The 19,869-nt window shown below is 69.3% G+C and overlaps 3 protein-coding genes across 4 annotated transcripts in view; 1 reads left to right on the top strand and 2 right to left on the bottom strand.

Annotated features, from left to right (window-relative positions):
- Positions 1 to 5,981, bottom strand: part of CACNA1F (calcium voltage-gated channel subunit alpha1 F) — a 56,616-nt gene extending 50,635 nt beyond the window's left edge. The window contains 7 exon segments of the mRNA XM_075017590.1: positions 813 to 979; positions 2,102 to 2,205; positions 2,537 to 2,733; positions 2,945 to 3,097; positions 4,915 to 5,057; positions 5,326 to 5,465; positions 5,883 to 5,981. Of these exon segments, the coding sequence (XP_074873691.1) occupies positions 813 to 979; positions 2,102 to 2,205; positions 2,537 to 2,733; positions 2,945 to 3,097; positions 4,915 to 5,057; positions 5,326 to 5,465; positions 5,883 to 5,966 (988 nt within the window). The 5' untranslated portion in view covers positions 5,967 to 5,981.
- A 1,698-nt stretch (positions 5,982 to 7,679) lies between these two features.
- On the top strand, positions 7,680 to 14,805 carry CCDC22 (CCC complex scaffolding subunit CCDC22). Of its 2 annotated transcripts, XM_075016230.1 has the most exons (18): positions 7,681 to 7,762; positions 8,959 to 9,021; positions 9,168 to 9,345; positions 9,435 to 9,567; positions 9,665 to 9,771; positions 10,742 to 10,808; positions 10,970 to 11,139; positions 11,488 to 11,697; positions 11,790 to 11,861; positions 11,974 to 12,093; positions 12,402 to 12,521; positions 12,960 to 13,076; positions 13,174 to 13,275; positions 13,362 to 13,469; positions 14,034 to 14,129; positions 14,225 to 14,284; positions 14,486 to 14,560; positions 14,632 to 14,805. In XM_075016230.1, the coding sequence occupies exons 2-18, from the start codon at positions 8,972 to 8,974 to the stop codon at positions 14,743 to 14,745; spliced, it is 1,899 nt and encodes a 632-aa protein (XP_074872331.1). In that variant the 5' UTR covers positions 7,681 to 7,762; positions 8,959 to 8,971; the 3' UTR covers positions 14,746 to 14,805. The 2 variants fall into 2 exon arrangements, with proteins under 2 accessions (XP_074872332.1, XP_074872331.1); XM_075016231.1 differs by lacking the exon at positions 14,225 to 14,284 and having other exon boundaries at positions 7,680 to 7,762.
- Positions 14,806 to 14,953: 148 nt separating this feature from the next.
- FOXP3 (forkhead box P3) lies at positions 14,954 to 18,771 on the bottom strand. The gene is made up of 10 exons (XM_075016232.1): positions 18,692 to 18,771; positions 18,522 to 18,617; positions 17,225 to 17,315; positions 17,006 to 17,147; positions 16,498 to 16,585; positions 16,285 to 16,365; positions 16,044 to 16,179; positions 15,607 to 15,683; positions 15,420 to 15,521; positions 14,954 to 15,096 (listed from the first exon to the last, which is right to left on the bottom strand). The coding sequence occupies exons 4-10, from the start codon at positions 17,134 to 17,136 to the stop codon at positions 14,971 to 14,973; spliced, it is 741 nt and encodes a 246-aa protein (XP_074872333.1). The 5' UTR covers positions 17,137 to 17,147; positions 17,225 to 17,315; positions 18,522 to 18,617; positions 18,692 to 18,771; the 3' UTR covers positions 14,954 to 14,970.
- Between the last annotated feature and the right edge of the window lie 1,098 nt (positions 18,772 to 19,869).

Below are 19,869 nucleotides of genomic sequence, written 5' to 3'. Positions count from 1 at the left end.
GAATGGACATGCCATGGGGGGATGAAGAGACAGGTGGGGGGGAGGGACGGATGAGGTGGGGGTGAATGGACATGCCATGGGGGGATGGAGAGACAGGCGGGGGGGATGGACAGATGGACGGACGAGGTGGGGGTGAATGGACATGCCATGGGGGGATGGAGAGACAGGCGGGGGGGACGGACAGATGGACGGACGAGGTGGGGGTGAATGGACATGCCATGGGGCGATGGAGAGACAGGAGGGGGGAGGGACGGACGGACGGGGATGGGGAAGCAGCACAAGACACACAGGTGTGAGGACGCTGGGCTGGGCCCCTCCTCACTCGGGGCGGAAGCGCCCAACCCCTCGATCCAGCCCCACTGCACACAAGGGAGCCCAGCAGTTACAGCCAGGGCAGGGTGGGGTGCCCTGAAGCCTGGGTTCTCTCCGGCGCTGGGAGGGCTGGGGCGCCCGGGTTCTCTCTGACACTGGGTGCCCGGAAGCCTGGGTTCTCCCCAGCGCTGGGAGGGGTGGGGGCCCTGGACGCCTGGGTTCTCTCTGGCGTTGGGAGGGGTGGGGCGCCCGGACGCCTGGGTTCTCCCCAGCGCTGGGAGGGGCAGGGTGCCTGGACACCAGGGTTCTTTCTGGTGCTGGGAGGGGCGGGGTGCCCAGACGCCTGGGTTCTCTCCGGCGCTGGGAGGGGCGGGGCGCCCGGACGCCTGGGTTCTCTCCGGCGCTGGGAGGGGCGGGGTGCCCGGACGCCTGGGTTCTCTCCGGCGCTGGGAGGGGCAGGGTGCCCGGGGCTGTGGGGAGCAGCGGGGGCAAGGGCTCACGGGCATGTCTTCCCTCCAGGTCCCCCTCCTCGTCCCCAGCGTCGATGTCCTCGGCCTGAGCGAGCCAGTCCAGGTAACCCTTCAGGTCCTCCTCCAGCTGCTGCTTCTCCCGCAGCCTCTGGAAGTCGCCGCGGGCCTTGGCCTTCTCGCGCTCCTTGGAGAACTCCCTGCGGGCGGGAAAGGCGGTGGTGGGCAGTGAGGGGTGCGCTGCAACCTGGGGCACCCCTGGCTGCTCCAACCCGGTAGGACCAGCACCCCGAGCGGCTCCGACCCCATAGGACCGGCACCGCGGGTGGCTCTGACCCCGTAGGACTGGCACCCCGGGTGGCTCCGAACCCATAGGATCGGCACCCCGGGTGGCTCTGACCCCGTAGGACCGGCACCTTGGGCGGCTCTGACCCCGTAGGACCAGCACCCTGGGCAGCTCTGACCCTGTAGGACCAGCACCCTGGGCGGCTCTGACCCTGTAGGACCGGCACCCTGGGCGGCTCTGACCCTGTAGGACCGGCACCTTGGGCGGCTCTGACCCTGTAGGACCGGCACCCTGTGCGGCTCCGACCCCGTAGGACTGGCTCCCTGGGCCGCTCTGACCCCGTAGGACCGGCACCCTGGGCGGCTCTGACCCTGTAGGACCGGCACCCTGGGCGGCTCCGACCCTGTAGGACCAGCACCCCGGGCGGCTCCAACCCCATAGGACCGGCACCCCTGGCTGCTCTGACCCCATAGGACTGGCACCCTGTGCGGCTCCAACCCTGTAGGACTGGCTCCCTGGGCAGCTCCGACCCCGTAGGACCGGCACCCTGGGTGGCTCCAACCCTGTAGGACCAGCACACTGGGGCGGGGTGGAGCTGTGGGGCAGTTGAATGGCAACTGAGGAGTATTGACCTATTGGCACTGTGCTGAGGGGGGAGGAGGAGTTGTGGGGGAGTCAGAGGGTTTGCATGCAGGTAGGCACTCAGTGTGACCCACCTGAGCAACGGGGCACATATAAGCCTGCCCTACAACTGACAGGCTGATGGCAAACACACTTCAGCTGCACATACCCTTCTTCACCTGCCACAACACGCTTACAACACGCCTCCCTCTGCACCCACCACAACATGCTTAGCACACACCTCCCCCCTGCATCTGCCACAACACGCTTAGCACATGCCTCCCCCCTGCACCTGCCACAGCACACTTAGAGCACACCTCCCACAAGGGCCCTTCTTACTCCTGGTGCACTGCCTGGCCAGCCCCACTTCCCGTCACCAGCCCAGACCCTATCACCCCCCTCCAGCCCCCCTTACCCGCTTAGCACCCCCAGCACCAAGTTAAGGACAAAGAAGGAGCCGAAGATGACCAGGCTGACGAAGTAAACCCAGGGGAGCTCGTGGCCCATTGCGTCCTGCATCTGTGGGGCAGAAAGGGGGCAGAGGGAGCAAAGAGCTGGGGGCAGAGGTGAAGGGGGCAGGGGCTGGCGAGCTGTGGAGCAGGGCGATCAGGAGGACTGGCAGCTACAGAGCCCCCAGGGCCAGAGGTTGGGGGACCTCACCCAGTAGAGCACGTCGGCCCAGCCCTCCATGGCGACGCACTGGGCGGGGCTGGGGGATCTGGGCGGGGCGCAGGGGGATCTTGGGGGGGCTGGGGGATCTGGGGGGGTGCAGGGAGATCTGGGGCAGGGCTGGGGGATCTGGGGCAGGGCTGGGGGATCCGGGGGGGCGCAGGGGGATCCGGGGGCTCACCCAGTAGAGCACGTCGGCCCAGCCCTCCATGGTGATGCACTGGAAGACGGTGAGCATAGCGAAGAAGAAGTTGTCGAAGTTGGTGATGCCGCCGTTGGGCCCCTCCCAGCGGCCCCGGCACTCGGTGTTGTTCAGGACGCACTGCCGGCCGTGTCCCGCGAAGGCGCAGGGCGACGGGTCCTCCTCCGCCTCCAGCTCTGCCGGTGGGGGTCAGGGGGGTCCCAGGGTGTGCCACAGCCTGAACCCTGCGCTGGGCTGCTGGTCCATCCCCCAGACTGACCCCCTCCCCTCCTCCCGTCCCCCTCCCCTCCCCTCGTCCCCCAGCCTGCCCCCTCCATCCCATCCCATCCCTCCGGCCCACCCCCCCGAGTCCCTCTCACCCATCCCCCAGCCGAGCCCCCGCCCTACCCGTGCCCACGAAGAAGCAGGTCTTGTGCATGCGGCCGATGAAGAGCTCCAGGCCGATGATGGCATAGATGATGATGACGAAAAGGACCAGCAGTGCGATGTGGAGCAGCGGCACCATGGCCTTCATGATGGAGTTGAGCACGATGTGCAGACCTGGGCAAAGTGGGGTGGGGTCAGGCGAGTGGGCAGGGCTCAGCTCGAAACGCGCAGTGGCAGGTGACACCATGCAACGAAACAGGGCGCAGTGCAAAGGAGCAGTATGGCAGCATGCAGTGCGATGCACCGGGGGGCAGTGGGACTGCACACGGCATGCAGTGCGATGCACCGGGGGGCAGTGGGACTGCGCACGGCATGCAGTGCGATGCACCGGGGGGCAGTGGGACTGCGCACGGCATGCAGTGCGATGCACCGGGGGGCAGTGGGACTGCGCATGGCATGCAGTGTGATGCACCGGGGGGCAGTGGGACTGCGCACGGCATGCAGTGCGATGCACCGGGGGGCAGTGGGACTGCGCATGGCATGCAGTGTGATGCACCGGGGGGCAGTGGGACTGCGCACGGCATGCAGTGCGATGCACCGGGGGGCAGTGGGACTGCGCACGGCATGCAGTGCGATGCACCGGGGGGCAGTGGGACTGCGCACGGCATGCAGTGCGATGCACCGGGGGGCAGTGGGACTGCGCACGGCATGCAGTGTGATGCACCGGGGGGCAGTGGGACTGCGCACGGCATGCAGTGCGATGCACCGGGGGGCAGTGGGACTGCGCACGGCATGCAGTGCGATGCACCGGGGGCAGTGGGACTGCACACGGCATGCAGTGCGATGCACCGGGGGGCAGTGGGACTGCACACGGCATGCAGTGCAATGCACTGGGGGGCAGTGGGACTGCACACGGCATGCAGTGCAATGCACCAGGGGATGGGGGACAGCACACGACATGCAGTACATTGCATCACTGGACAGTGTGTTTTCATACAGCATGCAGTGCAGCTACACAGAGTGCAGTGTGACCCAGCACCAAATGCAGTGCAACATGCCATGGGGCAGCACAATCTCACACAGGATGCAGTTTAACGCAACGCTGCAGATGGGTACAATGGAAACAAGCAGTGCTCACAAGGCTGCCCTGCAGTGCACATTACCGCACACCAGTGTGAGCACTGATTTTACACAACAGATGCATCGTTGTAGTGACCCTGCATGAATGCAGTACGCATCGTGCAGTGAGACAGCAGCACTGCGTTCATCTGTGCTGTGCCTGACCTCACATAGCACACAGGGCAGGGTCCTGGAGCGCAGAGCACCAGTGTGCTAGGTCCTCACGAGGCAACCCCCAGCATAGTGCACCAGCATGCTAGGTCCTTGCACAAGGTGTGATGGAGTGGGGGATACCTGTGTGTGTGTGAGTGGCTCACAGAGGGTGTGGGTCTCCTGCTGAGGGTAACCTTGATGACCAGGTAACACCTTTGTACTGCAGACAAAGGAGGAGGTGGAGCCTGAGGGGTTTGAATTGGAACTGGGAGTTGGAAGCAGTGAGTCTGGGCTGAGGGAGAGAGAGACCAAGGAGGGGGCAAGGCCCCGGCTCTGGGGGCCCCTCGGGGCCTCCTCTCCCCAACATGGATTGGACTGGCTGTCTCTGCCTGCTGCACTGACTCCTCTGTACAATGCTGTGTCCTGTCGGCTAATAAACCCGCTGTTCTCCTGCTAAGTGAGAGACTCTCCTGCCTGCGGACGGGGTGCAGAGCTTGGGGGACCCCAGAACCCCATCACACAAGGCAACCCAGCATAGCGTGCTAGGTCCTCTCACAAGGCAACCCCCAACGTAGTGCGCCAGCGTGCTAGGTCCTCGCACAAGGCAACCCCCAGCATAGTGTGCCAGCGTGCTAGGTCCTCGCACAAGGCAACCCCCAGCATAGTGCACCAGCATGCTAGGTCCTCGCACGAGGCAACCCCACAGGCCCGCTCCTTACTGGGCACGCCAGAGACGAGGCGCAGGGGCCGGAGCACACGGAAGGCCCGCAGGGCTTTGACATCGAAGCCGCCTGGCTTGCCGCTCATGTGGTGGGCCTCCCCAGGCTTGTGTGATGCCTGCTCCAGGGCCACACTGAAGAGCCTGTGGTGGGGGTGGAGCAGAGGGCAGGAATAGGGGCCTGGCCTCTCCAGGTGGCACCAGCTCCCCTCCAGCCCCAGGGTGGGGATCGGCTGCCCCAGGGGCATGCCAGGCGGCGGGGGACCCAGTGGAGCAGTGGAGAGGAGCCTGGGGCTTGGCAGGGCAGGGGGCCCCAGCAGAGGTGGAGGGGGCCTGGTGGGGGCCCAGCAGTGTGGGGGCCCGGCAAGGTCTGGGTGGCCCATCAGAGGTGCAGGGGCCCCTCCCGGCGCACCCCACCACAACGATGATGAAGTCCAGCAGGTTCCAGCCGCTGCGGATGTAGGCGCTGGGGTGCAGCACCAGGCCGTACGCGACGATCTTCAGGAAGGTCTCCACCGTGAAGATGATGAGAAAGACGTATTCCACCTGCTCCTGAGGGCAGGAGGGTGGGGGACTGAACCCAGGTGTCCTGTAGACACCAGCCCCCACCCCGGCTGCTACTGGGAGCTTACAGGTGGGAGACCGGACCCAGGTGATGGCCCTCTCCCCGCCCAGCTGGGGGGCAGTGTCATCCCTGGGAGGAAGGAACCCAGGAGTCCGGGGGAAGGACTTGGAGGGAGGGTGGTGGCAGCTGGGGTGGGAGGTGAGCATGTAGGATGGTTCTGGCTGAGCGCCAGTGCCCCTCCCCGCTTTCGGGTAAGCAGCTTAGAGCTCTAGGGACAGGGAGACCGAGAACCCAGGCGTCTGGGCTCCCCTCCCCCAGCCAATTCCCTCCCAATGCCCCCCGACTTCTGTCCTCCGCTGCAGCCCTTAAGGCCGGCTCGGGGGTGCCGCGGGGTCTGTGCTGACCAGGTTGTGGTTGGCGGTGTTGGAGTCGTCCTCGGGGAAAGGGATGTAGACGCCCAGGGCCACGCAGTTGGCGAAGATGGTCATGAGGATGAGGATGTCAAAGGGCCCGTGAGGGTTAAGGAGCCAAAACGAGAAGAAACTCCCCCAGCCTCCCCCCTCCCCCTGGCGCCCCCCCCAGCCCCCTGCCCCTCCCCCAGCCCTGGCTCCAGGCGGATGCTTCCACTCGACCAGGCTGATGGCGGCGCGGCGCAGGGGGTGGCTCAGGCGGAGGCAGAAGAGGGCTCGGGGCGAGCGTGACACTGTGGGGCTGCCCTGCGCCTTGTGCTTGGCAGGGCCCAGGCGCCGGCGGGGGGCGGGTGAGGGGCTGCCGGCCTCCAGCCCCAGCTCCCCCAACTCCGCCCCCCAGCCCGGGCTCTCAGGGGGGGCGGCTGCTGCAGGGCAGAGAAAGGGGGGCGTCAGCATGTCCCTCCTGAGCCCCCAGCCAACCCCCTACCTGCTTCCCACCCACAGGGGCCCCTGCCCCTCCCCCTCCCCGGACCCCAACCGCCCAATCAGCCCCCCAGCACTGATCGGGGTTGGGCCCTGCGGGGGTCAGTGTGTGCCACCCGGAGTGCCCGAGCCCCCCCAAGGCCCCCGCCCCCCTTGGGGACCACTTACCCCTCCCGTTCTCCTCCGACTCTGACATCCCGGGGGTGGTTAACCTCCGACCCGGCCGACCTCCTACGGCCGAGGGGGGGATCCTCGGGCAAAGCCCCCTGCCTGCCGGCCTCCCACCGGGGTGCTGCACGAGAGCCCCTCAGCCTTGCTGCCCGTCCAGTGCACTGCCACCCCCGGGCCCTGCTCTCTCCTGCAGGGCCAGCCTGGCCTCGGCAGCGGATTAAGGGAGATGAGCTTCAGAGGGCGGGGTGGGACCAGCTGCCGCCCTCCCTGGTACTGGGGGCATTGAGAGGACGTCTGCTGCAAGGAGATGGAATCGGGGGTGTCACCAAGTGTGGGGAGCCCCAGCCCTGCGCCCACCCGCGGGCAGCTGGGACGGGACGCGGCGGCAGGAGAGCAGGAGGGCGAGTCGGTGCCAGGGACCCGGCGCAGAACAGACTTGTCAGTCAGTTCCAGCCATTGCAGAGAGAGGGGGACCCTGAGCCAGACCTCCCCCACCCTGGCAAGCCTGGGCCATCCTCTGGCCTTTGTCCTGCTTCTTGGGTAAAAGGTGTCCCCTGGTCACCGTCCCCACAAGGTTCAGGTTCCCAAGGGCCTTGCGTTTGTGGGAGAGGCCATGGCACCGGAAACTCCCATCACCAGGGAAGCTGAGGCTCAGGGGCGTGGGGGGGGGCAAGTGCCACGTGACCCATGATTTCGGAAGAGCAGATCCGGACCCCCAGGGGAAGTGGGGGGATGTGGAGGGGAACTGGGGGGCTCAAAGCACCGGGGGAAGTGGGGGGATGCGGAGGGGAACGGGGGGGGCTCAAAGCCCCAGGGGAAGTGGGGGAGACGTTGAGGGGAACTGGGGGGCTCAAAGCACCGGGGGAAGTGGGGGGATGCGGAGGGGAACTGGGGGGGCTCGAAGCCCCAGGGGAAGTGGGGGACGCGGAGGGGGGCTGGGGGGGCTCGAAGCCCCCAGGACACGGGCGCGGACTGTCCCGCTGCGCGGTGGGAGCCGCCCTTGCGGACACGCGCCCCGGACGCGCACGAGGGGAAGCGGCGGCCGAGCGGGGCGATGAAGTCGCGGCTGGAGAACGTGCGGGCGGGGCGGGGCGGGGGCGGGGGCGGGGGCGGGGCGATGGGAAAAGTTCCCAGCCTGCCCCGCGCGGGAGGATGAATTTCCCGGCGGCCTTTGCGTCCCTGTTCTCACTTCGGAACCGGAGAGACTGACCCGGCAGCGCGTGAGTCCGGCCGCCCCCCCGCCCCCCCTGCACCCCCGCCGGGGCTCCCCCGCCCCCCGACCGCCGCCCCGCCCCGCCAGGGGCTTCACCGCCTCCCTCCCGCCGCCGCCTCCCCGCCCCCCCCTGCACCCCACCGCCTCCCTCCCCGCGACCGCCGCCCCGCCCCGCCCCTCCCCGCCCCCCCCCGGGGCTCCACCGCCTCCCTCCCCCCGACCGCCGCCGCCTCCCCGCCCCCACCGCCTCCCTCCCCCCGACCGCCTCCCCCCCCCGGGGCTCCACCGCCTCCCTCCCCCCGCCCCGCCCCTCCCCGCCCCCCCCCGGGGCTCCACCGCCTCCCTCCCCCCGACCGCCGCCGCCTCCCCGCCCCCACCGCCTCCCTCCCCCCGACCGCCTCCCCCCCCCGGGGCTCCACCGCCTCCCTCCCCCCGCCCCGCCCCTCCCCGCCCCCACCAAGGGCTTCACCGCCTCCCTCCCCGCCCCCTCCCCCCGCCTCGGGGCTCCACTGCCTCCCTCCACCCCGCCGCTCCCCTCCCCTCCCCCGACCACCCCTCCCCGCCCCCTCCTTCCGCCTCTCCCCCTGACCACCTCCCCCCACCCTGCTCCTCCCCGCCGCCTCCCGCCTCACCTCCCCGGCTCCACCCAGTCCCCATGACCATCTCATCTCCCCCCGCCCCCGCTGCTCCCTGACCTGCTCCTCCTTCTGCCCCTCCCCCCAGACTACCTCACCTCCCCCACTCTGCTCTGCCCCGCCCCCCCAGACCTCTTCGCCCTGCCCTGACCCCCCAGACTGCCTCACCTCCCCCCACTGCTCCCCGCCTCACCCCCACCCCAGACTGCCCCACCCCGCCTCCCTGACCCTCTCCTTCTGCCCCTCCCACGCCCCCTCCCCCCACCCCGCTCTGCTCCCCCCCCCCGACGGCCTCACCTCCCCCCACCCCGCCCGGCCCCCTGGACCTCCTCACCTCCCGCCCTGCCCCCTCCTTCTGCCCCTCCCCCAGACTGCCTCACCTCCCCCCGCTCTGCCCTGCTGCACCCTGCCCCCCCAAACCGCCTCACCTCCCCCCACTCTGCTCTGCTCCACCCTGCCCCCCTTAGACCACCCCGCCCCGCCCCCTCCCCCCCGCGCTGGGGGGAGCTGTGACCCCCAGGGCAGGGGCCCTAGCTTTGCTGTTCTCTACCATCCGTCTCTCCCCCAGGAGCTCTGCCGCCATGGAAGAGGTGGACAACATACTCATCTGCTCGCTCCGCCTCTCTGGAACGTAAGCCTGCGCCCCTGGCAGTGCCGGGGCCAGCCGGGGGGGGGGGCGGCGGCGGGGGGGGGGGCCGCTGGCCGAATTGCAGCGCCTGCGGCGTCCCCCTCCTGGAGGCGGGCGCATGGGGGCTGTCTGACGGGGGCTCCCTGCAGGCCGGTGCCCGAGGAGGCGCAGAGCCTGCGGGAGTTCACCACCGAGCTGATCGTGGAGTCAGTGGTACGATGTCTCCGTGTCATTAACCCGCCCCTGGGCGCCAGCCTCAGCCATGTGCTGCCCCCCGGCATGTCAGCCCGCTTCCGCCTCGGCAGCAGCTTGGCACAGGCCTGTCAGGTGAGAGAACCCAGGCGTCCGGCTCCCAGCCCTGTACGCCTCCCCGAGCTGGGGGAGAACCTCAGTGCCCTGATGCTCGCTGTCCCCAGGAGCTGGGCTACCCAGGCGAGGTCGGCTACCAGACCTTCCTCTACAGCAGCGAGCCCGAGATCCGCCGCCTGCTGCTCTTCCTGGTGGAGAAGCTGCCCCGGGACGACGCGGAGGAGGCTGGGCAGCCGGCTGGTACTGGGGCGGGACAGGAGGGGGACAAGCAAGGCAGGGGGTGTCTCTGGGGTGGGGACCTGGGGGTGCTGCTCGTGACTTCTGCCTCTCCCTGCAGGGAAGTCGGCTATGTTGCTCCGCACCATTGCAGCCAAAATTAAGGAGCAGCTGGGGATGCCCTGGGTGCCCCCCACGTGCCGCACTCCTCGGCTTCAGCTGCTGCAGGTGGGTCCTTGTCTCACCTGCCGCTGGGGTCGGAGCCAGGGGCCCATCTTCCCCAGCGTCTCGGCTGCAGCTGTCCCCTCCCTGACCCCCGGGGTCGGAGCCGGGGCCCATATCTACCCCTCGTGCACACGCACACACTTCCTGTCTCACCAGTCCAGGTTCTCGTCACCAGGCTGGGACTTGCTGGCTAAGCTGATGCGGACCAGGTTCCTTCAGCCTGGGCGCAGACCCCAGTGGGGTGGCTGGGGACCCCGAGACCTATGGCAGAACCGCCCCACCTGGGATATGTTTTCATTTCTTCCTGTTTCCCTAAGTTGTTCTCTTTTCTTTGCCCCGTCATCCCCTTGGGCTGGTGCGATCTCTGTGTGGGGTAAAGGGAGTACACAGCCATCCTGGGGCCTGGCCTGGTCCCCCACAGAGTCGGCACTGTCCCCCTTCTCGCAGGGAAACGGGTACACAGCCATCCTGGGGCCTGGCCTGGTCCACGCACAGTCGGCTCTGTTCCCCTTCTCGCGCGGTAACGGGTACACAGCCATCCCGGGGCCTGGCCCAGTCCCCACAGAGTCCGCAGTGTCCCCCTTCTCGCAGGGAAACGGGTACACAGCCATCCCGGGGCCTGGCCCAGTCCCCCACAGAGTCAGCACTGTCCCTGTTCTCACGGGGTAACAGGTACACAGCCATCCCGGGGCCTGGCCTGGTCCCCGCACAGTCGGCTCTGTCCCCCTTCTCGCAGGGTAATGGGTACGCAGCTGTAGTGGGGTCGAGGGGTCCCCAAGCCAAGCACCGCTGCCGTCTGGGCAGTGGCTCTGGGGGCTGGGCTGGAGGACAGCTCAGCCGCGCCCTTGGCAGCAGCCCAGAGGTAGCTCTGCCCCTCAGGACTGCAGTGGGCTGGTCCTGGCAACAGTTTCTCAGCTCGGAAGCGCCCTGCAGCAGGCAGTTCCACAGGTTAACACCGCGGTTCTTCCCACAGGGCGCCTGTCACCTGAAGCCGTTTCGGGCCCACCCCTTGGTCCTGCCCCATGAGTCAGGGCTAGTTGGTAAGTGGGGGGAGGGTTGTATTAGGGGTTGTGGGGGTGTGGGTGAGCGCTGGGCTTGGGTCAGGCTGAGGCTCGCGGGCACAAGAACAGGGTGGGCTCAGGCTGGGGGCCTGGCTCTGGTGCTGGGGTGGCCTCTGACCTCTGGTGTTTCCCTCCCCCAGAGTGCCAGGAGTTTTTCAGGGGGTTCCTGCCCCTGGTGCCAGCCCAGCCCCCACAGCCGGGCCCTGTGGCCCCCTCCCTCCTAGAACGGCACGCCGCAGACCTGGGGGCACAGAACGACTGGGAGGCTGAGTGGCAGAACCAGGGCCTGGCGTCTCGCCTGCCCCCGAAAGTGAGAGGGCTGGGGGGTCTCCTGCCTTGACCAGGGTCCCAGATATTTGGGGATAGTCTCCCCCCGGGATGTGGGAGGGTTCCCAGGAACACTGCCCCCTTCTCCCCCCAAGGGTATGCGCCTGGGGGGGTTACCGGGGTCCCCAGGAACACTGCCCCCTCCTCCCCCTGGGGGTACGCGCCCAGGGGGTTACCAGGGTCCTCAGGAACACTGCCCCCCTCCTCCCCCCAGGGGTATGTGCCCGGGGGTTACCGGGGTCCCCAGGAACACTGTCCCTTCTTCCCTTGGGGGTACATGCCCGGGGGTTACCGGGCCCCCCCCAGTAACACTGCCCCCCTTCTCCCCCAGGAGTATCTGCAGTGGAAGCGCCAGCGCCTGCAGCGCCGCCTGCTGGACCAGCTGCGTCAGGCCGTCCCCCCACCTGGCACTGCCGGCTTCCTCCAGCCAGGGGCGCCAGACCTGGCCCAGCTGCTGGGGGTGCTGAGTGCGGGGGGCACCGGCAGGCCCCTGGCCAAGGGGTCACGCTTCAGCCACGCCCAGCGCCTGGCACACGGACAGGTGGGGTGGCAATTGGGGCTGGAGTCTTCAGGCTCTAGAGGACTGGGGGGATCTGGGGGAGCTCCCCTGTGACCCCTCCCCTTGTCTCACAGGACCCCCAGGACCTAGTGGGACAGATGCAGGAAGCAGCAGAAAGGCTCACACCCTCCAAAAGCTCAGAGCAGGTATGGGGGGGGGGGGCGGGGCTCCCCCGGCTCGGAGCCGCGGCAGATAAGGGGGGGCGGGCGGGGCTCCCGTGGCCCTGTGCTGGCTAAGGTGATTCCCACCCACCCCCAGGAGATGCAGCAGCGGCAGGCGGAGGAGCTGGCTGGCCTGCATGGGGAGCTGCAGCACCTGGGGGCCCAGGTGGATGCCGTGGGGGGGCAGGTGAAGGTGCTGGAGCTGGGCTTGAGCCAGGTGAGAGCAAGGGCACCTCTGTGCTGTACCAGGGGCCCGGGCGTGGCTGGTTCTGGGGCTATAGGCTGGGGGTAGGAGGCTGGTTTGTGGGGCACTAGGGGAGGGATCGCCGGGCCCCCGCACCCACCCCTGATCGCCGGGCCCCCAGACGGGGGAGGAATCGCTGGGCCCCCGCACCCCCCAATCGCTGGGCCCCCAGGCAGGGGAGGGATCACTGGGCCTCTGCTCAGGGAGGGGTGACTGGGGGGGCTAGGCCCCCACTGGGGGAGGGGTGACTGGGGGCTGTGCCCCACCTCTCTCTGCTCTAGGCGGAGGCAGCACTCTGGCAGCAGCAGCTGGTTCTGGGGGGGCGCGAAGAGACGCTGCGGGTGAAGCGCCAGGCCCTGGAGCTGCTGCCCCAGGCTGACAACAACCTGGCCAAGCTGCAGGTACCAAGGGGGTGGGGGGGGACGGGGGCAGGGAGGGCCTGGGGGCTGTTGTCTCCCCTACTCCATCTCCATCCCCCAAAGCCATGGGTGGCAGGGAGAAGCTGGAGGGGGTTCACGGGGGTACAGGAGGCCAGTGCCCCCCCCTCCCCCCCCAGCTGCTGGTGGAGGGCAGTGCCCCTGGGGAATACGGGGGTCAGCGCCCCACCCCCTCTGCCCCCCCAGCTGCTGGTGGAGGGCAGCGCTGGGGGGGGGGGGAATACGGGGGTCAGCGCCCCACCCCTCTGCCCCCCCAGCTGCTGGTGGAGGGCAGCGCCGGGGGGGGTGGAATACGGGGGTCAGCGCCCCACCCCCTCTGTCCCCCCAGCTGCTGGTGGAGGGCAGTGCCCGGGGGGAGGGTGGAATACGGGGGTCAGCGCCCCACCCCCTCTGTCCCCCCAGCTGCTGGTGGAGGGCAGTGCCCAGCGCCTGGTGCACCTGGCCACGCAGTGGGAGACGCGCCGCGAGCCGCTCCTGGAGCAGTATCGGGGCCTGCGTGCTGCCCGCCGCTCCCGCCAGGTGAGAAGGGATGGGGCTGGGCCGGGGTGGGGGCGGGGCTGGGGCTGGGCCCGGGGCATCCCCTCCCCCGCTGACCCCCCTTCTCTGCCCCTCCCAGCTGGAGTCTGCCCGGCATGTTGCTGAGATCCAGGCCCTGCGCGAGCGAGGGAGGAGCGTCGCCGCTGAGGCCCGGCGCAAGGAGGAGCTCTGCCGGCAGCTGGTGGGCGGGGCCTGCAGCAGGGCTGGGGGGTGCCGGGGAGGGGTCCTGGGGTCCGGGGAAGCTGCTGACACCCCACCATCCCCCAGCTGACGGAGCTGGAGTCGCTGCCTGGGGACATGTCGCGGACGGCCTACACCCAGCGCATCCTGGAGATCGTCGGCAACATCCGCAAGCAGAAGGAGCAGATCGGCAAGGTCGGGGAGCCCCCCCGCTGCGGCGCAGGCCAGGCCCTTCTCCAGCCAGTCTGGTACCCCCCCCCACTCCAGAGCTGGAAACCCCCCCACTGTTCCCCCGGCGCGGGCCAGGCCCTTCTCTGGCCAGTCTGGTACCCCCCCACACTCCGCAGCTGGAAACCCCCCCACTGTTCCCCCGGCGCGGGCCAGGCCCTTCTCTGGCCAGTCTGGTACCCCCCCACACTCCGGAGCTGGAAACCCCCCCACTGTTCCACCGGCGCGGGCCAGGCCCTTCTCCAGCCAGCCTGGTACCCCCCCCCCCCACTCCGGAACTGGAAACCCCCCCCCCCACTGTTCCCCCAGCGCAGGCCAGGCCTGGCCCTTCTCCAGCCAGTCTGGTAACCCCATGGTGCAGCAGTTCCCTTCTCCCCCACGGATTGTCCAGGAGCTCCCAGGCAGCCGGGGTAGCAGCTCTTTTATCGGCTGGGGTGGGGGGTGTAGTGGGCTCGCCTGTAGGCAAGGCTGGGCCCCCCCCTCCAGTCAGGGGCTCCCAGGGGCAGCACCTGATCTCTCCTTGCCCCCCAGATCCTGGCAGACACCCGGGCCCTGCAGAAGGAGATCAACGGGCTGACGGGGAAGCTGGAGCGCACCTTTGCCGTCACCGACGAGCTGGTCTTCAAGGTGGGGGGGTGGGGAGCGAGGGCGGCTGGGGGGGACTCCCAGGGCTGGGAGCGAGGGGGGTTGTGGGGGGCTCCTAACTCCATGTCTGCCCCTAGGACGCCAAGCGCGATGAGTCGGTCCGGAAGGCGTACAAGTACCTGGCGGCTCTGCATGAGGTGAGGGACCACGCCTGGGCCTGGGGCTGCCTCATGCATGGAGGGGGACATGAGAGCTGCCCCACCCATGGGAGCATCGTTATTCCCCCCCCCCCCCCCCCCAAAAAAAAACCCACGAGCAGCCCCGTGGCACCTTGGAGACTGACCATTTTTGCAGTACAAGTTTTGTGGAAAAGCCTTAAACACCCCCCATCCCCCCAGAACTGCAGCCAGCTGATCCAGAGCAGCGAGGAGGCTGGGGCCATCCAGCGGCAGATCCGTGACCTGGAGGAGCAGGTGAGTGGGGGGGGTGGCGGGGGCGTGGGGGGGGCTGCACTGTGGGAGACCCTAACCTGCCCCTCCCCCAGGTTGAGAGCGAAGGTGCTAAGATGACCCCGGCCAACCTGGAGCGGATCCTGAGTGACTACCGGGCCCTGCGGCAGGAGAACGCGGCGCTGCTGGGGCGGAGCCGGGAGCCCTGAGCTGAGCTGACCCCCCTCTGTCCCCCCCAGGAAGGAAGCCAATAAAGTCCTGCTGCTGCAGCCGGCTGCGTGGGAGCGAGTGTGGTGGGGGGAGGAGAGAAAGCAAGACCCTGGCTCCTCCCACGTGGGGGCGTGGCTGCCTCCAGCTGAGGTGGGGCCTGTGTGCCCTGCCCCGCCTGCCCGGGGGCGTGGCTAACACCTTGGGGCCCCGCCCACTCTGGCTGCCTAGCGGGGGAAGCGCAGGCTCCGCTTCTTCTGGAACTCGGTCTCGTCCACCGTCCAGACGGCGCCTTTCACGTGTTCCACGCGCACGAAGCACTTGTGCAGGCTCAGGTTGTGCCGCACGGCATTCTGGGAGCACAGGGGATCTGCTTCAGGGCCGCCCCCCGCCTGGCTCCCCTCCTCCCCCCCTGCCGCTGCTGCGGCCTGGCTCCCCTCCCCCTCCCCCTTCCCCACTGCCCCCCTGGCCTGGCTCCCCTGGCCCAGCTCCCCTGCTTCCCCCCACTGCTGCTCCCCTAGCTCTGCCCCCCCCCCCGGCCTGGCTCCCCCAGCCCAGCTCCCCTCCTCCTCCCCCCCAGCGCCCCTTACTGCCGCTTGGCTCCCCACAGCCCAGCCCAGCCCAGCCCCCCCCCCAAGCACCCTCCAGGCCTGGCCTAGCCCCCAGTGCCCTTCACCTTCCAGGTGGCTGAGTTGTGGCGGAAGTAGCCAAACATGCGGCTGAACCAGTGGTAAATCTCATTCAGGGTCAGCTGCCGGTCGGGGGACTCCAGGATGGCCTGTGGCGGGGGACAGGGTCAGAGATCAGGGAGTCCCCCAGGGCTCTGCCAGGCGTGAGGATGAGGCGGGGTGGGGGATGCTCACCCAGCGGATCAGCGTTGCATAGGTGAAGGGTGGCCGGGCTGTGGTCAGGCGGTAGAACTCTAGACTGGGGCCCAGGTCTGTGGGGGGAGGTGCAGAGATGTCAGTGGGGGGGCAGCCCCCCCGGTTCCGCTCCCCCCAGTGAACATGTGTCCTTCACATTCAACCCAGCCCCTGCTGCCCTTCCAGCGCCTGCTGCTAACGCACGTGGTTGGGCTCCACCTGTCAGCCCCCACTGCCCTCCCAGAGTCTCGGGGGAGAACCCAGGAGTCCTGGCTCCCCGCCCCCTGCTCCACCCATCACCCCCCCCCTGCCCTCCCAGAGCCGGAGAGTACCCAGGAGTCCTGGCTCCCAGCCCCCTGCTCTGACCATCACCCCCACCCGCCGTCCCAGAGCTGGGGGGCGACCCCAGGAGTCCTCCCCTCGCCCCAGGCTCTCACCTGAGAAAGCAGCTGCCCCGTGGCTGCCCCAGAGTGGGGGGAGGGCTGATGGCTGCAGCACCCCCTTGGGGGCAGGGAGGGGGGCTCCGGCGTGGGGCCAGCCCAAGGGGAAACGCTGGCCCTTGGCTGCCATCGCCTGGAGGGGGGCAGAGGGGCAGATCAGTGACGCGGGGGGAGCGCTTCCCCCTCGGGCCTTAGGCCACGCCCCCGAGCGCCTCCCCCCCCCCCCGGCCGCTCTTACCGTGGGCGGGGCCGGCTGGGCGGTGGCTGCCCCGCTGAGCTGGGCCCGCATGGCCCCCAGGCGCTGCCGCTCCCGCTCCAGCTGGGGGACGGGCGAGAGTCAGGGGGGCCCCGGTGCAGCGGGGGAGCTGGGATCCCCCGCCTGCAGCGGGGGCCGGGCTCCCGGGCTGCTCGGTGCGGGGCCCACGCTGGCCCCGCAGCGCCCCCCGCTCACCTGCTGCTCCAGCCGCTGGACCAGCTCCCGCTGCCGCTGACACTGAGCGGCCCCGTCCAGCTCCCACGGCGGGTCCTGCCGGCCGGGGCTGCCGAGATCCACAGCTCAGGTCCCCCCCTCAGCTCCCCAGCGCCCCCCCACAGCCTGCAGGCCCCCCATAACCGCCAGCTCCCCCTGCAGCCCTCAGCTCCCCAGCGCCCCCCCACAGCCTGCAGGCCCCCCACAGCCGCCAGCCCCCCGGGCCCTCAGTCCCCCAGAGGCTCCTGTAGTCCTCAGTCCCGCTCAGCCCCTCCAGAGCACCCCCACAGCCTGCAGCCCTCCAGTCGTCCCATAGCCTCCCCTAGCCACGAGCCCCCCATGGCCTCCCGTAGCCGTCAGTCCCCCGTAGCCCCCCAACCGTTCTCAGCCCCCACCCAGAGCTGCCAGCCTCCCCCGTGACCGCCAGCCCCGCCCTCAGCCGGCGAGTGAACCCAGGCATCCTGGCTTCCAGCCCTGCCCCCACTCTCACCTCGGGCTTTGTCGCCGCTGGGCCCCCAGGCTGGGGCTGGGGCTGGGGCTGCATAGGGGGGCGCGCTGGTTCGGGGAAGGGGGCGCGCAGCCGGGTGCAGGGGGCTCCTTTGCAAGCCACTCCATGCCCATTATGTTAAGCCCTGGGAAGAGGGGGAGAGGGGGATGGGCCAGGGTTCAGAGCTGGGCTGCTCCCCCGGCCCCCCCGGCTCCCCCTTACCGTGTGTCAAGGCAGGGCAGGACCTCACCACCAGGAGCCCCGGGGACTGGAGGTGCAGGAGGGGGTGACGGGCGCTGGGCTCTGGAGAAATCTGGCAGCGGGGAAAAGGGGTGAATGGAGGAGAACCCAGGAGTCTGGGCTACAGCTGCCCCTCCTCCGCTCCCCTCCTGGAGCCTGCCCCCTCCCAGCGGTAGGGCTGGGCAAGCGTTCCCTGGGCCCCTTGGTGGTGCCAGGCGTCCCCAAACCCCTCCGGCTGCAAGCAGCACCAGAGGGTGCCCTGTGCCCCCTGCCCACTGCTGTTCCTGCGGCGTCGGGTCTGAGCCCGGGCATGGTGGGGCCAGGGAACCACCTCCCCTTCGGTGCTGTGGAGCACGGGGCGCCCACCCCAGGCCCCCGGTTCTCAGCTGCTGGGAGAGTGTCTGCCAGGCTCCTGCTGCCCCAGAGCTCCCCCAGCAACGCTCGCGGGCCGTGTGCGCAGGCATGGGCATGTCCCCTGCTCTAACACACCAGCCCCCACTGCCCTCCCAGAGCCTGAGAGAACCCAGGAGTCCGGCTCCCAGCCCCCTGCTCTACCCACCCGCCCCCACTGCCCTCCCAGAGCCGGAGAGAACCCAGGAGTCCGGCTCCCAGCCCCCTGCTCTACCCACCCGCCCCCACTGCCCTCCCAGAGCCGGAGAGAACCCAGGAGTCCGGCTCCCAGCCCCCTGCTCTAACACAACAGCCCCCACTGCCCTCCCAGAGCCGGAGAGAACCCAGGAGTCCGGCTCCCAGCCCCCTGCTCTACCCACCCGCCCCCACTGCCCTCCCAGAGCCGGAGAGAACCCAGGAGTCCGGCTCCCAGCCCCCTGCTCTACCCACCCGCCCCCACTGCCCTCCCAGAGCCGGAGAGAACCCAGGAGTCCGGCTCCCAGCCCCCTGCTCTACCCACCCGCCCCCACTGCCCTCCCAGAGCCGGAGAGAACCCAGGAGTCCGGCTCCCAGCCCCCTGCTCTACCCACCCGCCCCCACTGCCCTCCCAGAGCCGGAGAGAACCCAGGAGTCCGGCTCCCAGCCCCCTGCTCTAACACACCAGCCCCCACTGCCCTCCCAGAGCCTGAGAGAACCCAGGAGTCCGGCTCCCAGCCCCCTGCTCTACCCACCCGCCCCCACTGCCCTCCCAGAGCCGGAGAGAACCCAGGAGTCCGGCTCCCAGCACTCCCCAATTCTCTAGCCACCAGGCCCCACTGCCCTCCCCCCAACACTGCACTGGCGAGCTCCCAGGAAGCCAGGCACCCGTCCATGCGGGGGGCAGCCGTACCTGCTGGATGAGCAGGGCCTGGGGCCTGTCCTGGAGCAGAGCCTGGAGGTGCGGGGAGGGTTGGGGCTCCTCCGCTGGGCGGGGGTAGGGTGGCACCTGTGGGCAAGCAAAGGGCAGACAGTGCTGGGGGTCTGAGCGATCAGCTGCCCCCCTGCTCCAGCGGGACCCACCTGCTGCTTCCGGGAGGGGGCACTGGTGACACGGGTCAGCACTGTGGGGCGGTTCTGGGTCCTCCCAGCTGGGCCATCGCCATGAGACAGGTGGGTTGCTGTGGGGCTCGGCATCGGGACCAGGGGCCAGCTGCGGGGGAAGGAGAGGGTGAGCAGGTGGGAGAGGCTCCAGAAAAGCACACGCGTGTGTCACGGGGCCCACACCGAGCCGTGCAAGGGCTGTGCATGCCCAAGCCGTGCACTGCCACACGTACACGGGCACAGGGAGCACACGCGTGTGTCACGGGGCCCACACTGAGCCGTGCAAGGGCTGTGCACACCCAAGCCGTGCACTGCCACGCGTACACAGGCACAGGGAGCACACGCGTGTGTCACGGGGCCCACACCGAGCCGTACAAGGGCTGTGCACGCCCAAGCCGTGCACTGCCACACGTACACAGGCACAGGGAGCACACGCGTGTGTCACGGGGCCCACACCGAGCTGTGCAAGGGCTGTGCACGCCCAAGCCGTGCACTGCCACGCGTACACAGGCACAGGGAGCACACGCGTGTGTCACGGGGCCCACACTGAGCCGTACAAGGGCTGTGCACGCCCAAGCCGTGCACTGCCACGCGTACATGGGCACAGGGAGCACACGCGTGTCACGGGGCCCACACTGAGCTGTGCAAGGGCTGTGCACGCCCAAGCCGTGCACTGCCACACGTACATGGGCAAAGGGAGCACACGTGTGTGTTTTGGGGCCCACACCGAGCTGTGCAAGGGCTGTGCACGCCCAAGCTGGGCACTGCCACGCGTACACGGGCACAGGGAGCACACGCGTGTCACGGGGCCCACACTGAGCTGTGCGAGGGCTGTGCACACCCAAGCCGTCCATTGCCACACATACGTGGGCACAGGGAGCGCACGAGCGTGTCACAGGGCCCACAGAGGTGCTGGGGGCTGCACACACGTACAAGTGGTTTCCCTTGGTTCCACAGTCGTGTTGCCATGGTGAGCATGTGTGTGCATTGTGCGACGGGGCACACACACGTGCAGGTCTCAGCCCTTGGGTGCTCAGGGCCCCTGGCTAGCAGTGACCCGGCTGGGGACGGCCCTCCCTGCGCGAGCACTAGTGATTCTACACCCGGGGCGGGGGGACAGTGAGCAGGAACCCAGCCAGGGAGGTGGGACGGATGGT

Source organism: Carettochelys insculpta, chromosome 22, assembly GCF_033958435.1.
Source record: "Carettochelys insculpta isolate YL-2023 chromosome 22, ASM3395843v1, whole genome shotgun sequence".
Taxonomy (NCBI): Eukaryota; Metazoa; Chordata; order Testudines; family Carettochelyidae; genus Carettochelys; species Carettochelys insculpta.
Note: the sequence above shows the minus strand (reverse complement) of the source record. Positions and strands in the feature narration are given on the sequence as shown.

Bases quoted from the DNA above. Each gene is read 5' to 3' on its own strand.
- CCDC22 (XM_075016230.1), top strand. From the start codon at position 8,972: ATGGAAGAGGTGGACAACATACTCATCTGCTCGCTCCGCCTCTCTGGA. The intron at 9,772-10,741 runs GTGGGTCCTTGT...TTCTTCCCACAG, and splicing joins CTCGGCTTCAGCTGCTGCAG to GGCGCCTGTCACCTGAAGCC. The intron at 11,140-11,487 runs GTGAGAGGGCTG...CTTCTCCCCCAG, and splicing joins CGTCTCGCCTGCCCCCGAAA to GAGTATCTGCAGTGGAAGCG.
- FOXP3 (XM_075016232.1), bottom strand. From the start codon at position 17,136: ATGGGCATGGAGTGGCTTGCAAAGGAGCCCCCTGCACCCGGCTGCGCG. The intron at 16,366-16,497 runs GTGAGCGGGGGG...CCCGTCCCCCAG, and splicing joins TCCAGCGGCTGGAGCAGCAG to CTGGAGCGGGAGCGGCAGCG. The intron at 15,522-15,606 runs GTGAGCATCCCC...CCCCCGCCACAG, and splicing joins ATGCAACGCTGATCCGCTGG to GCCATCCTGGAGTCCCCCGA.